The following is a 14,850-nucleotide window of genomic DNA, read 5'->3' on the forward strand; positions in this document are numbered from 1 at the left end:
AACTAGCTTCAAACTTTTATTTTTAACTCCCCCCCCCATTTTCTTTTTTTTTTAAGTGCATTTTTGCCCTTTTTTCAGTTTTTCAAGGTCAAATAGCGCCAGCTAAATATTAAAAAAATTTAGCGAAATTTTTTATGGGCCCATATAGCAATTTTTCCGCACTATCCAAAAAGAGATTTCCAAAAAAAGTTTTTTCGGCCCACCCTAATGCGCAATGTATAATCGCACCTCATTGATTTTCCTTTTTTTTTTTTTTGAACAGTTAATTGGCGGAAAATGCGTAGGGAATTAGAGTACTTAATTTTGTAAAGCAAAAAAAAATTTTTTTTTCTTCATAAAATCAATTTTCCCTGATTTTTTGTCATATTTTCAAAATTCCCTGACTTTTCCCTGATTAATAAAGTTCCCTGATCTCCCTGATCTGTCGCCACCCTGTTTACCAGAAAGAGCTAGTACTAACAAGAACAATAGGGTCAATAATGTTAAAATGGTTCTTAATCTTCATCAGGTAATTGGTAAATTGACAAGGTCTTGTTGCTGCTTGTGATTTTTGTACTTATATTTGTAAAAAATCAAAGGATTATTCCATAACAGTTTTCAATATTTTTAATGGCAGGAAACAGCATGATATTATACATTAACTTTCATCATTTATTTCAGATTTTAATTTACATTTATACTTAACGTATGGAGAATAAATATCAAATCCAAATGAAATAAAATTATCAAAAAATACTCTATATCTTAACGGTAAGATATAAAAATTTATAAACTGTGCTGGTGGCCAAATTATCCACTCTGCAGTGTAAATTTTGGTACCTTTTTCAATTAATTCTTCTTTTAACTGTTTCAAAGAGCCTTCAAGAACAGCTACCGTACCAAAATATACTGTTAAATTCACTGGAGAAAATAAAATTTGATCATACAATACTTTTTTTACAACTGCTCTAAATGATGATCCAGGTATAAATAGGTCAATAATGATGTACCAGTAATGAGAAAGCACTCCAGTTGTAAGCCCAGCAGCTGACATATGAAAAGTTCTCACAGGTTTCCATTTGTCTTCACCCTTCGTCAATATTTCATAATGTTGTTGCACAAGATCACCAGCAATGCCCATTGCCATAGAAAATGTTGCATTAGTCAGCAAAAGATGCTTCTTGAAAAGATGATTGTTAATCAACACAGTCTTTTGGAATACTTTTTTTAGGTACACATTCATCATTGTAGCCATATTATCTTTGATTGATTACCTAAAAAAAGACAGAAGAATTAAATCATAAAAACTATAAAATAGTTTTAATATTTTGATTTAAAACTATAAAATAATTTTTAAAATTAAATAAAAAGATATAATATAACTTATACGTTATTACCCTGCATGTCAAAAATAAGCGAGGCTGACCAGTATGCGAAAACATTTGAATTATCAGGCATGCCAAATAATTCAGGGTTAATTTTGGGGGAAAAGAAAAGTAGAATAAAAATATTCGTTTAGTCAAGAACACAAATGTTTAAAAATGGAGCAAGGCAAAAGTAATATGAGTTTGTTAATAATCTAGGTCATTTGTTATGGATCAATTTATATCTCAGTAAAAAGAGTGACTCAAAAGCAATCATATTAATTCAGTCTTTAAACAATGACAAATGGTTACTTAAATGCAATGTAAAAAAAAATGCATGTTCCAATCCTTTGCCATCTGTCACGCTAAAATTCTTTATAATTTTAGTAGTCATTTTCTCTTAATTTTTTTTACATATTTATTTCAGCAATTTCAATTTCAAATCCAAGATAATTGTCAATATGTCTAGATCTCTTTTCTTCAAATTCATTCTTAAGCAGTTTAATTATTCTGTTGATGTCAACTTCTGACCCTGTTGAATAATTTCATCTCTACACAAATTACCAACAGCACTTCCTTTATATATTGGAAAATATCATTTTTAAATTTTTGCAAATTATTTTCTAAAGCAAAATTATTAAAATATCACTTTAAAAGCATAGTTAATATGCAAAATTAAAAATAAAATTGAGTATTCACAACCTGTTTCAAGCTAAAACTTTTTCAAGGAATAGTTGACTAGTCCTTAAAAGAAAGTGTAGACCATTTGAACCAAACTACATGAACCAAAATACTAAATACAGATTTGTCTAAGTTCATATAAAATTTTATTACAATAGAAAACATTGAACACCACACCATGAAAACTTCAAAATTGATCTTTAATAGTGGTCCAAGAGGAAATTTTAAACAGTGGGGTCTGCTGTGAGGTAGGTGAAAGAGACCACATGACCGGCAGATGTCTGTATAATATATGCTTGCTAAAGGAATAATCTTTACGTTTCACAAGGAAGGTATTGCTTTGACGAGTCATGAGGGTAGTAAAAAAATTTTCAAAAGAGAAATTTTTCAGAACGTGTCTTCCCCATTTGAACAAATTATGAACTTCACAAACATGTTCAATGCATTTAAACATTTTCCAAGCACTTGAAAAGGAAATTATTTCAAGCAGTTTTTTAAAAAAATTGTATGAGTCATGAACAGTGATGTTCCCTTCAATATGCACAAAATGCGTATGCGATCATGTACATAATAAGTCATAATATGCTTGAGGGTACACGCTATACGTATATAAAATGTTTGAGAGTATACGGCGTATATGGAATGTAACCTATGGGAACACCACTGATCATGAACAATTAAAGTATTTTTGAGTCTATACAAAGACTAAAAGATAAATCCATGATCTACAGCGTAACTTCAATAAGTCAAAGTTGCAGGAATGCAAAAAAAAAAAAAAAAAAAATCGAGTAATACAAAATTTGGCTTAATGAATATTTTTCTCCTTGCTGACTTGAATTTCATCCTAAAATTTTCTCAACAGACAACCAAACTATCTGAACTTAGAATTTTTTCTTTTAGTATATTGGATTCTATTTTTAATAAGTTATAGGGGAAATATATATTGAAAACTTCTACATAAAAAACTAGATTAAATTATTAAAATAAATAATTAAAAAAAAAAACATGGTTTTAATGGGGGGAGTGATGTTTTTATATTCAATTTACTGTTATTAAATGTAAAAACATTCAATACTGTTGTTCAATTTACTCTTATATTAACTGTATTTTTAAAAAAAGTAACTCATCTATCTATTTAGCCAGCCTCAATCAGAAAATATCAAACAAAATCGTGAAGGAAACAAGAATACCAGCAGCTCCTTTTTCAAGTGAATGAAATGAACTTTAGAAATAAAAAGGAAACTAATCAAACATTTTTTAAAACTTTTATGTGTTACATGGAGTGGCCAAGAGAAATATACTGTATGATCTAATAGGAAACAATTGTCATCCAGCTATATGCAACCTAGTAGAAACACATAAAATTATCTTGCTTTTAGTTATGAATTTCCAGCACAAAAGATGTAGAGTCATCATGAGGGGCATAGTCCTCAATAAAGGAAAACAAATGAAAGGGAGGGTGGGGGAAGCACTTTTTTTTTGCAGATGCTATTGAGATTGAAAGTACAGTACAAGCTTGTTTATCCAAACTAACTGGGACCAAAGCGAATCTTAATGTCCAAAGACAAATATGTGCAAATGAAATCCAAAGGCAAATACGTATAATCAAATATAAAACAATTGTCATCCAGCTAAATGCAACTTGCAGATGCTATTGAGATTGAAAGTACAGTACAAGCTCATGTAGCTGGACTAACTGGAACCAATTATAGACAAATATGTATAATCTAATATCAAACAATTGTCATCCAGCTAAATGCAACCTGGCGGAAAAAATTTAAAATTATTTTGCTCTTAATTATGAATGTTAAACAAACATGTAGTTGTCACCAGTGGCATACTCCTTGAAATATGAAAACAAAGGAAAGAAGGGGCGGGAGTGGGGGGGGGGGGCACTTGCCGATGCTAAGATACAATTTATTGAGATTGAAAGTACAGTGCAACCTCATTCATCCAGATGATCACAAATCCATGTTGTAGGGGAAGATGGGACACCTTGGTATACTTTTTAGACAATGATTTTTAGAAATTTTATTTTCAAACCAATTTTTTCCAAGTTTAGCTGAACATGCAATTTAGACATTTTCATTTCATTTAAAATTTCCTTTACTCCATTATTTCATCAAATTAAATTTTCATTGTAAAGTTAAAAGGTCATTACAACATTTCGACCTGCCCCACTAGGCGGGGCACCAGCAATAATCCTAATAATTGTCATCTTAAATAATTAAAATCTTATTTCTAAGAACATTTTCTGCTGCTGTTTTAAGAGCAAACACATCAGCAGCAGGGAACTTCCTATTTTTTTTTTCTTATCTCACCATTTCTATTATTTTAATACTTTACCTAGAAAGAAAAACCAATTTTCTGTATGACAGTAGCCATTTTTCTCAATTTTAAATCATTTAAACTCATCAAATTTATTCAGTTCAATGAAATAGACTTTTTCAGTAATGTACACTGATGGAGCAGCTTGGGACAGTGTCCCGACCTGCTCCACAACTCTGTCTCTAAATCTGCTCCACTTAGATTGCTATTACATATCAAATTTTTAAAAGTTAAACTTAACAGTAAAATACATTTTTTAACCCTTAAATTATTATGAAAGGACATGTTTTAATTACTACATGTTTAGATTGAAATTATTTCATTTCCTACTTAAAAAATTTAATAATGAAACCACTTATTAACGTAACTCTGAACCTCTGAAAACAAAGAAAATTAGATCAGTCTTTATATGTTCATGCGAGAAATTCCAAAGTACATTAAAGAGTAGAACCTGCTGCCATCGATGATGACTTAAGGAACTAATTTCTGTTTACAAAATTAAAGCTGAAATTTATGGTGTCCCAAGATACCCCACCTTCCTCTACAGGAGCAGAAAAAGCAAATTCTTAAATAAGCAGACTTGCCGTTCAGTATAAAAATTAAAAAAAAAAAAAAAGAAAAAATGTATTTTGTAACAAAATTACATATACTTCTTTATAAAGCATTAAAAAGAAACATACTTTCTTAATGAAAGATTAGTCCACTCCCTTCTGGTTTCAACATGTGTAGTTTGAATAACACAAGATCATCCTAAAGCTCCATCACCAGAGTTCAGCTGCAGAGGCATTGTTTAGATTATCAAACTGCACAATCTAACAAATTATTGTACAATCTTGCAGGAGCTGTTCATTTGATCAAAATAAAAAGCGAATATTTTACGTACTTTTACGTCTCTTTGCTTAATTTTAAAGAATGTACAATTTTATTGGAGGCTGCAAATTTGATCCATAGATCTAGATAAACGAGGTTCTACTGCATATAAAAATAAAAAACAGATGAACTTGAAATATTTAAAAACTTTTGTCAAAGTCAAAAACTTTTACAATGTTGAACAAAGTCAATACTTTTGAAATAAAAACATCTTATTTTATTAATACTCACCAATATATTGCATCCAAATAGCATGGCAATCTAAGAATAAAAACTTGAATGTTTAAGTTTGTTGGACAATTTTTGAAGTCTCTTACATCAGTTTGAGAAGCACAACTTGTCTGAGCAAATAAACCCATTATATATTAAAATTGATATAAAAGAGCAAACAATGTAGAATATTTTACTCCATATATCTTAAATATACAAACTATAATATTTAATGACAAATTTTTTGAAATTGAAATAAATTTATTTATCTTGCCCAGTGAATTTTTGTGTGCATTATTATTTTTTTTTTTAAATTTAATAAGAATGAATTTAAAGAAAATTTAGAATTATCCTTTCTAGAATTTTTTTTCCAGTAATCAGCTGAATAACAAAATAATAAAAACTAAGTTTGGATTCAGCTATTCAAATAAACTATATCTGGTAATTTGGGGGGAAAAAAAAAAAGTTGAAGAAGAGAGAAGAGAAAAATTGAAATATCAAACAATTATTTTCACAATCAACATATTTCATTTTGATAATTTTTTGTATATACACCTTGTACTGATTTCTAAACAGTCGGATAACTTGCACTTAAAATTATATTGAATCGAATCAAGCTGTACCATTTTCGTATAGCTGTTACAATTAACCTTATCATTTTAACTAATTTATTTTTAAATTTTATCTTCAAATACCCAAATTATATTAGCTTTAATTGGAACATAAAGACAACTTTATATTTTTGCTCATCATATTCAAACCTACAATTTAAGTTCTGAAACAATAAATACTGTCTAATCTACTAATGCCAACTTAGTAACAAAATCATACTTTCTGAAAATTATTTCTAATACTCAAGAGAAAAGATGTAAATTTATTTTCTATTTGATTATTAATACATATTTATTATATATTAGGAGAAACAAAATAATATATCTTGCACATTAAAAACAAAATTTACAAAAAGAAAACAAATAGTATAGGATTAACAAGTTTATTCTTGAAACAGTTTCATGCAAGAATACATTACTTAAGTAACAAAGGCATAACAAATGTAACCAAGGATAGAGTACAAAATAAATTTGCTTCAAAAGTTCCCTTATCTTTAACTCTCAAACTCAAACTTCATAACACATTCCCAGATTCTTTTTTGTAAGCACAAAAGCTTGTTTAGTATAGAGAAACAATTTTTGCAACTAAAAATAAAAATACAAAATAATAAATTATATAATACATTTTTTTACAACCAAGCCTCAGGTCCATGCTTTTCTTTGATAAGAAGCATTTTATCAACAACTCGCCCATTCTGATCATCAGATACTTGTTCCATATACAAATGGGTTTTATTGTAAATTTTCATTCGTGTGAAACCATAATCTGAAATTCGCACTGCACTCCACGGAGGGGGGTTTGGAACAAATGGATCAAGCTTTTCTTGGCATCCTGCAGATCCGGTGATAATATGGACTGGTGCTTTAGGATTAGTGTAAGGAGCATCAAGACTTCCATTATAAACCTTTCTGTCATAAACAGGCCACATTCTTTCATACACATGTTCATGAGCCCATAACTCTAAATCGACTCCATATTTATAGAACAAGTCTTCTAAGCCAAATGCTCCTAATAAAGGAATACCTTTACGGATAATGCTTTCTTTGTGGGTGCAGTCATCACTATCATCTGTACTGCAGTACATAGGTCTATGTCCCATGGTTATTATCCATGGTCTTTCAGCTCTATTTTCTGGCAGGTTAGCCTTTTTCAGCTCATTTTCTAACCATTCATACTGATGTACAATTTGAGTCCAGCCGTAATTAACGTAGAAATAAAACTCGGTTGAAAATGCTATGATATGAGCTGGCCCCACGTCGAAACTATAGAACAAATTGTTTATTTCCCTTTCTTGATTGAGCATACTAAATCTGTTAACGTAATTCGAAAAATTATAAGCATACTCGTGGTTTCCAACACAAGTCATATAAGGTACATATGCAGCAATCGGCTCCATCTGCCGCATGAATTCGTCGCCAACTCGAGCATTGTCTGTGTCCATATTATATGCAATATCACCAACATGCAATAAAACATCAAAATGGTTTTTCTGAACTTCTTCTTGCAAACGAGGAATAGATTGTCCATTAACATTTCCCAAGTCCCCAAAAATGGCAAAGTTGGGACTCCAGTCGGTGCCAGTTTTTAGAGTTGTAAACCAGAAAATTGCACTCCAGCCATCATCACTACCACAATGGTACACATACTCTGTATTTGGCTTTAAATCAGTCAATAAAACTCTGTGAATAAATAACACGCGGGCTTCAGATCCACCATCAACAAATTTGCTCACAGTACCTGTTTGTGTGTGATCCAATTTTCGCAGTCCGTATTCTACAGTTGAAGTGTTCGTTGGATCCATTGTAACCCAGGTCACCATCATCTCTGTAGGTGAATTTCCACAGGATAAATGCACTTGCTCAGGCTGAGTGTTCACCACGGGCTGATCATTCACTACGGAAAAAACTGTATGTGCACATGCATAAAAGCATAGGAAAACAATCACAGATTTAAAATACATGTTGAAAGATGTGTTGGATGAAGCCAATAATTACAACGTTGCAAAAGATGCAAACTACAACGTTTTATAAAATGTTCTGTTTATAAACAGTTGTTATCGCACTGCACGTTTCTTCCGCTTGATAAGAAAGTCACGGGATGAATCAGAGGGTAAAAAAGTCAATCGAAAGAGCAAAATGTAAGTCGGTGTAACTCGGATAAATCACAATAAAAGTGAATAAAAGAAAATGTTCTACACGTACCTTAAACGGTGAGAATCTCCGGAGAATGACGCATGGAAAGAATGCTGTTAAATTTTGCTGCTATTGCGCAATCATGAAAAACAAAAATTGAATATATTTTCGCAAGATTACATGACTCGCCGTATTACATAATTTATTCAATACTAGTGTTTGTTTTCTAAGAAAAATTTTGGTTACGGTCACGGATTACAAAGCACAGTTACAAAGCACCGTTTTGATCGGCTTAACTGAAGAAAAGGAGAGGAGTGACTTTCAAGTTCGTTATCTCATACGTTCTAAACGAGAATGGTCAAGCGCCTGAAAAAAATACTGATTTTTTTTAATACATCAATAAATAATAAATGCTGCGTGTATCAAAAGCAGAGCGAGAACACAGATTGTCGAAGAGTAAAGTACGAGTATTTAATTTACAATAAAGCCATTATTCAGCAATGCATCTGGCGCCACCTACTTGCGAAAAAGTTATTTATAGTTAGTTACTGATGCTTGAAAAACTGAGTTGGTTTTTAAGCACTTTTATTGGCTTGATTGTTAATATGGAAAAATCTGAGGACTGCATTTGCTTATTCGCAACTCCAGCGCTCGAATACGCTACCTTGCGTGATTTATAAAGTTGATGAAAAAGGTAAAACATTGCGTTAAACGTATGTCTCTTTGTAAACATAGGCAGTTTGTTAGGAGTATTTATTAAAGGCTTTCGATGTGTCTTAGATTGCTTTCGGCAACAGAAATTGTTTCGTCCCCTTTAATGGTATTCTCGAGCTTCTCAAAATAATGTTAGTTTTCATTATTTCCCTCTAAAAAGTGTGTTGATTGTCGTAAATGGCGAAAGCATAAACACAAGAAAACTCTGGATTAACAAACTTCGCATTTGCATGAAATTATCAACGAATATGCTCGCCTTTTCGAAGCTTTTTTTATTTTTGAAAAAGAGGATAACTTTATACCATTTTTTTTTTAAAATTATTTTGTGTGAATTTGTAAGAAAATCTTTTTTTTTTTTTTTCAAATCTTAAGCTTAAAAGAAGGATTTGACGACATTAGCAGAAGAATTAGGGCACTCATCTCCGCCTAGTTTAAAAATAATTAATTTAAAAAACCTTATTTTACTGCAGCATTCAGTTAGAACGGATAGTATGCAAAATATTTTCTTGAATTATATTATCGTAGAACAAAATGAAAAATGTTTGACGCGCTGAGAATTTTCATTGCCAAAATAGTGCGATTATAGTTTAGGATTATAGTTTCAGTATTGTGTGAGCAAAGAACTCTTGGCGAGATTTCGCATTTCAGTTGTAAGCCTTTTTTTTTTCTCATCGTGCGTGGATTAAAATGTTAGAAAGATTACATTACAGAATAAGTTAAAAGAAATAATAGAAAATCAATTAAAAAGAAAACTACCCCCATGTATCCGTGAGAATTTTATTGATGATGCATGACAGAAATAACTCATAAACAGAGGTTTTGTTACATGAAATATTTATAGTGTTCTTATGGCTACAATGAAAACGTTCCTTCAAGAATGGGGTTGTTTCCTTCAGTTAAAAGTAGTACTTTTAGTCACTGAAATTGATAGAATAAGTAAAAAAAAAACAGCATAGACCCAGAAAATTCTTTCATTTTCCCAACAGTTATTTTTTAATTAATTTTTTAAAATGCCCGATTTTTTAAACAAGGCGTGGTCTAGATGACGTCACAAATGATGCTTTTTGGCGTGCCTTTCCACGTTATGATAATCAAGAAGCGAATTAAAATTGCGCTCAACGCTTGCTATCAACCATATTGTTGCCAATACACGTGAGTAAAGATGCGAATTAAATATTTTGCTCTGTGAATGGCAACACAGAATGGCATTTCATCATTTGTGATGCCATAGGCAAGAAATGTAAACAATGAACGATCACCGATTTAAGTAATTTTTTAAAATTATTAAACTTAAACAAATGATTCAAAAAAATGGTTAGATCCTATGTTTTTAAGCATGTTCTTTGAGAAAAAATACTTTTAAAATATTGGAAACGACCCCGTTGATAAATATTGAATTCAACATCAGGGAAATGGCTGCTTACAACAACGAACTACGTAGCTTGCATTTAATTCTAACGTTTAGTTATGATTCTTGAATCCTCATTTCTTTCTACGTGGGCCAGAATATCCACAAGACTTTAAAAATTAATTTAAAAAGAATAAAACAAAAAAGTCATGCATACAAACAAAAATTGCTAGGCTTATTAGCATTTTTTGCGATACGGCGTGCGTTCGTTTTACCTTTTTCATCCGCCATTAGATAGTGGCTGCAGTGCGCCCTATAGTTTTTTGGAGTTGCGAATATCTTAGCAACTTGACCACTTAGAAACTTCGAGATTTTACTAAATGATTTGCTTTATCTTAAGGTACAACTTAACGCTAAAATATTAAATTCTAAAATAAAATTTTGTTTGAAAGTGAAAAACTATAAAATTTTTAAAACTAAACAGAATTTTTAAAAAATACTCCGGACTTTTCATTATGCACGCAAAAGGACAAAACAACTTTTATGGGTCACAAAGAGCAATTTAAGTATTCCTGTAGTTTTCAATTATTCCAAGAAAAAGATTTCACAAACGAAGAAAAGTGCGCTCAAGTCATTTCAAACCAAACTCTCCCAATAAGAAAAAGATTCATGTTTCAACACTCAAATTTATGATTGAAAGCTTGATAATGATAAAACATTCTCTATATGACTTGGGTAGCACTTTTCTTCGTTTGTGAAGTCTTTTTCTTGGAATAATTGAAAACTGCAGGAGGAATTCTTAAATTGTCCTTTCTGACTCAGAAAAGTTATTTTGTCCTTTTGAGCGCATTATGTAAAGTGCTTAGTATTAAAAAAAAAAAAAAAAAAAAAAAAAAACTATTGTTTCTAGGCTTTTTAAAAGTGAAATTCAGTGTTTTGAAATTCCATCAATTATTATTATTTTTTTTGAATGCATTCAGTGTGCATTTGAAGAAACGTCTCAAAATAATTTCATCATTTTGCATGTTATTCCCCTTCCCCCTCCCCCAAAATTTCTGAAATCAAGTGATGCAATCGCCAAATTTTAGCTAGCAATCGTTTTATAATCGCCATTAAAATTGAAATTTAGATATTGAAATCAATGATATGTCTTCTGTGCTAAAATCAATAAACAAAATACTACATGCACTATACTGAAAGCTAGGTTATGACAGAGACTGCAGTTTCGTCCTGGTTCTTTGTTATAGACTCGCTAGTCTGAAATACTCGATAACCAAGCTTGAACCAGATGTCATCTCAGCGGAAACTTACTTCTTATAGCAAAAAACGAATTCGGCCAATAAAACAAGTGATCAAATTAGAAAATTTTTTATTCCCCTCCTGAACGGAAAAGCTTCCAATGCGACGAAAAACGATTGCAAGAGTTATATTTATATATGTCTTCTAACTCTAGTGAGGAAAGGCAACATGCAACCAGGGGCGTGCACAGGGGGGACACCTGTTCTCCCGGGCCCGAGCCTGAAGAGGGCCCGAGATTATGAGAAAGAGAGGTGAGATCTATGTAGGTCGTAAAAGTAAACAATATGGAGGGGACCAGTAAAAGTCATTTGTGACGGGCCCAAAAATGTCTGTGTACGCCCCTGCATGCAACATTAGTAAATTGATCAAATAAAAATTGCTTTTTAACTACTTAAAACTGTTGCTTGCAACTCTTTTTCCGGTTACTTTAAGCCTTCGAGTAAATTTCAGAACGTAGGAACTTCTTAGTGGGTATTTTTTGCGGGTTTTCCAACGATATATGAAATGGAGCGATCTCTTCTCATCAAAAGAGTCATTTAAGGTAAAAAATGTGTTTCTGATTAATATATTCACCAATTAAAAGCCTACGAAGATATAAGACTAAGTTAGATGGAATCCTTGGAAATGTTTCAAATTTTTGTCACGAGTCCTGACCAGGGCCGGATTTAGACTTAACGGGGCCTGACTAATTATTTCAGGTATGGGGCCCCTTTTGTAAATTGAGTAACGATTCTCTCGGTGGTGTAAAAAGCAATCTTTTATTTATGCCCCTTTACTATGTTTGTGTCTTTCTTCTGATACATACGGCAATATTTTTTACTTTATTCATCGTATTTTAATGTGTTTTCCCCGGTGTCCTGTTTGAATTGACCTTAAGAAGGGAATGGTATCAAGAGAGTGACCCAGGACTCTCCTTTAAGTGGAGTATAGAATATTCCCAATTGTCGGGGGTCCGGGGGAGAAATAGAGAAATAGATACAAAATTCTGCATTTTGAAGTTGATAAGATATAATTGGAACTACAAAAATATCAGAACAGAAATAGGCAAACAAAACTTTTTAAAAGTTATATACTCTTTCGAAAATTAAGATAACATACAGTAAAAATTGTTTTTTATTCTATAAACCAATGACAGCTGTTGACAGAGAAAAAGACAATGCATTGTTACTTGCTCACATTGGCTTCCGGTACAATTAGTTTTTAAATACCTCTCCAACCCACCGAAAAATACAACAATGAATTAAATATGAAATGATCAATATTAAAAAATACTTTAAAATAAATATTGTACAGTTTTAGAAAATAGGCAACAAGAGAGTAACATACTGTCCATTTGAACAATTCATAATGTATAACACTTGACAAGAAATAAAATTATTGGGACATTAGGCTAAGGGACAAGATTCATGGGTTTCCTCTATAGGGTTGGTTGGGGTAAGTGGGTCACTCCCTAAAACTGAAATATGAATACAGTGTTTGTACAACAAATCATATCATATTTCATCACAGTGTTTGGTTTTGCTTCGTGGAATTTTTTTTTCCTAGGTCATAGAACTTAGTCAAAAAAAAAAAAAAAAAAAATTCTAAAAAATATTTTTTTGAGAGTTTAAGCAATATTTTTCAAAGTGCTTCCAGGTTAGTTATTATTATTTTTTTATGATCATTAAACTTTCGTGTATTGTTTAACTTAAAGTACGTATTGCAACAATAATTTTTGTATAAAATATTGTTAATAAGTGTTTATGAGGAGTGGTCCCACTCACACCGTAAATTTTTTGCTATAAAGGGTAAGTGAGTCACCTCACTATGAGGGTATGTGTTTCCCCTCATAATACTGAGAATTTTAAATCAATAGAAACTCTGATGGAATATTTATTAGTGAAATACAAGACAACTATGACCTAGTAGGAATTGATAGTTCAGCTACAAAACTACTAAAGCTGGTGATTATGTATTTTGAAACTTACATCAAAGAAAGCCATAAAGTATTATGTAGGTCTGATGTTGGAAGTTGATAACACAAATAATAATAAAAAAAATACTGCTGAATTTGCAAGAACGAATAGAACTAGGGACATTTTTTATTGGCGTGTAGCAGATAATTTTGGAATTGTACTGAGGATGAAGTGAAAATAGTTCGTTTTCAACCAACTTACCAACAAAGCAGCCGTTTAGTTTCCAATTGGTGTTTCCAATTTCTTCTTCGACTTATAGTTTTGGCTAATTTACGAAAATTGATCTTAATCAACTGTATTACGTGTATTCAACAAATCTTTATATGTGAAAGTAAAATATGTACCTATAGGCTTTCAATAAATTTCACAGATGTAATTGTTTTGTTTAGAATTTTTCCGTCATACAGATTTAAAAGAGTAAATATCTCTTTAGTAGATGCATTTACAAAAAAATAATTCATACTAAAAATTTACATTCTTTATCAAGTAAAGCCCCCTTCTAGATATGCTTGATTTAAATTTAAATAAGTGGGTGTTGTCCCACTTACCCCTTATTAAAGGGTAAGTGGGACACCCACTTGATTTTTTTAAAAACATAATCGTTAAGAATATTTAATGCGTTATTTATTAAAATAAGGATGAACTTTTGTTTATTATTAATGTCCAAGACAAAATCTGACAGTAAGTTTGAATTTTTTTGCTTCAAAACTTTTTTTATAAGGTTTCAAAAACGATCTATTCTCAAAAGAGAGCAGTCCCACTTACACCAACCAACCCTAATTAGTATTTTCAGAAAAATTGTGGTACACGTCAACATTAGTTTGTTTATTTATTTATTAATTTTTTCGAATTTTTAATCATTACTTGAATTTTTGTAAGTTCTATTTGAAGCAAAAGAATATATTGCACCCTCAAAACTCTCGATAGTTAAAAATCTCACCCCGTTAAAAATGTCTATTTCTGATTAAAAAAAAAAAAAAAAAAACTTCAATATTTTAAGTTCTCTATCGATGTGCAAAATGTTATTCTGATTCGACGAGGGACAATTGAGTACACTGTAAAAAAAAACTGTAAATATTGAAGAAGTTATCCGTTTTTTTTACAGAAAAAAACTGTTCGTAATAAAATACAGGATTTCTCTGTTTTTTTGAATCTGTAACCGGTTATACTTTGTTTTTCTTCGAATCTTCGAAATTTCGAGCGCGTGTTTGGATTTTGGTTCTCGTGCTCGAGTTTTTGATCTTATATTTATTTAAAGCGAATAAGTCTTAAATCGTTTGCAACTTCCATTTCATTGCATCCTAATCAATATTTTATTATTATGTTTTTTCGTCATCTGTTACAGAGGCATATTCGGA

At 31.2% G+C, this 14,850-nt stretch overlaps 2 protein-coding genes across 4 annotated transcripts; both read right to left on the reverse strand.

Annotated features, from left to right (window-relative positions):
• Nucleotides 1-517: 517 nt before the first annotated feature.
• Nucleotides 518-8,418, reverse strand: LOC129223445 (mpv17-like protein 2). Of its 3 annotated transcripts, none has more exons than XM_054858061.1 (3): nucleotides 8,246-8,418; nucleotides 5,033-5,127; nucleotides 518-1,253 (listed from the first exon to the last, which is right to left on the reverse strand). In XM_054858061.1, the coding sequence occupies exon 3, from the start codon at nucleotides 1,232-1,234 to the stop codon at nucleotides 638-640; it is 597 nt and encodes a 198-aa protein (XP_054714036.1). In that variant the 5' UTR covers nucleotides 1,235-1,253; nucleotides 5,033-5,127; nucleotides 8,246-8,418; the 3' UTR covers nucleotides 518-637. The 3 variants fall into 3 exon arrangements, with proteins under 3 accessions (XP_054714036.1, XP_054714035.1, XP_054714034.1); XM_054858060.1 differs by lacking the exon at nucleotides 5,033-5,127 and adding an exon at nucleotides 5,454-5,483; XM_054858059.1 differs by lacking the exon at nucleotides 5,033-5,127 and having other exon boundaries at nucleotides 529-1,253.
• On the reverse strand, nucleotides 6,300-8,366 carry LOC129223444 (acid phosphatase type 7-like). Its single transcript, XM_054858058.1, has one exon. The coding sequence runs from the start codon at nucleotides 8,002-8,004 to the stop codon at nucleotides 6,673-6,675; it is 1,332 nt and encodes a 443-aa protein (XP_054714033.1). The 5' UTR covers nucleotides 8,005-8,366; the 3' UTR covers nucleotides 6,300-6,672.
• Nucleotides 8,419-14,850: the final 6,432 nt, after the last annotated feature.

The sequence above is a fragment of the Uloborus diversus genome, chromosome 5 (genome assembly GCF_026930045.1).
Source record: "Uloborus diversus isolate 005 chromosome 5, Udiv.v.3.1, whole genome shotgun sequence".
Taxonomy (NCBI): domain Eukaryota; kingdom Metazoa; phylum Arthropoda; class Arachnida; order Araneae; family Uloboridae; genus Uloborus; species Uloborus diversus.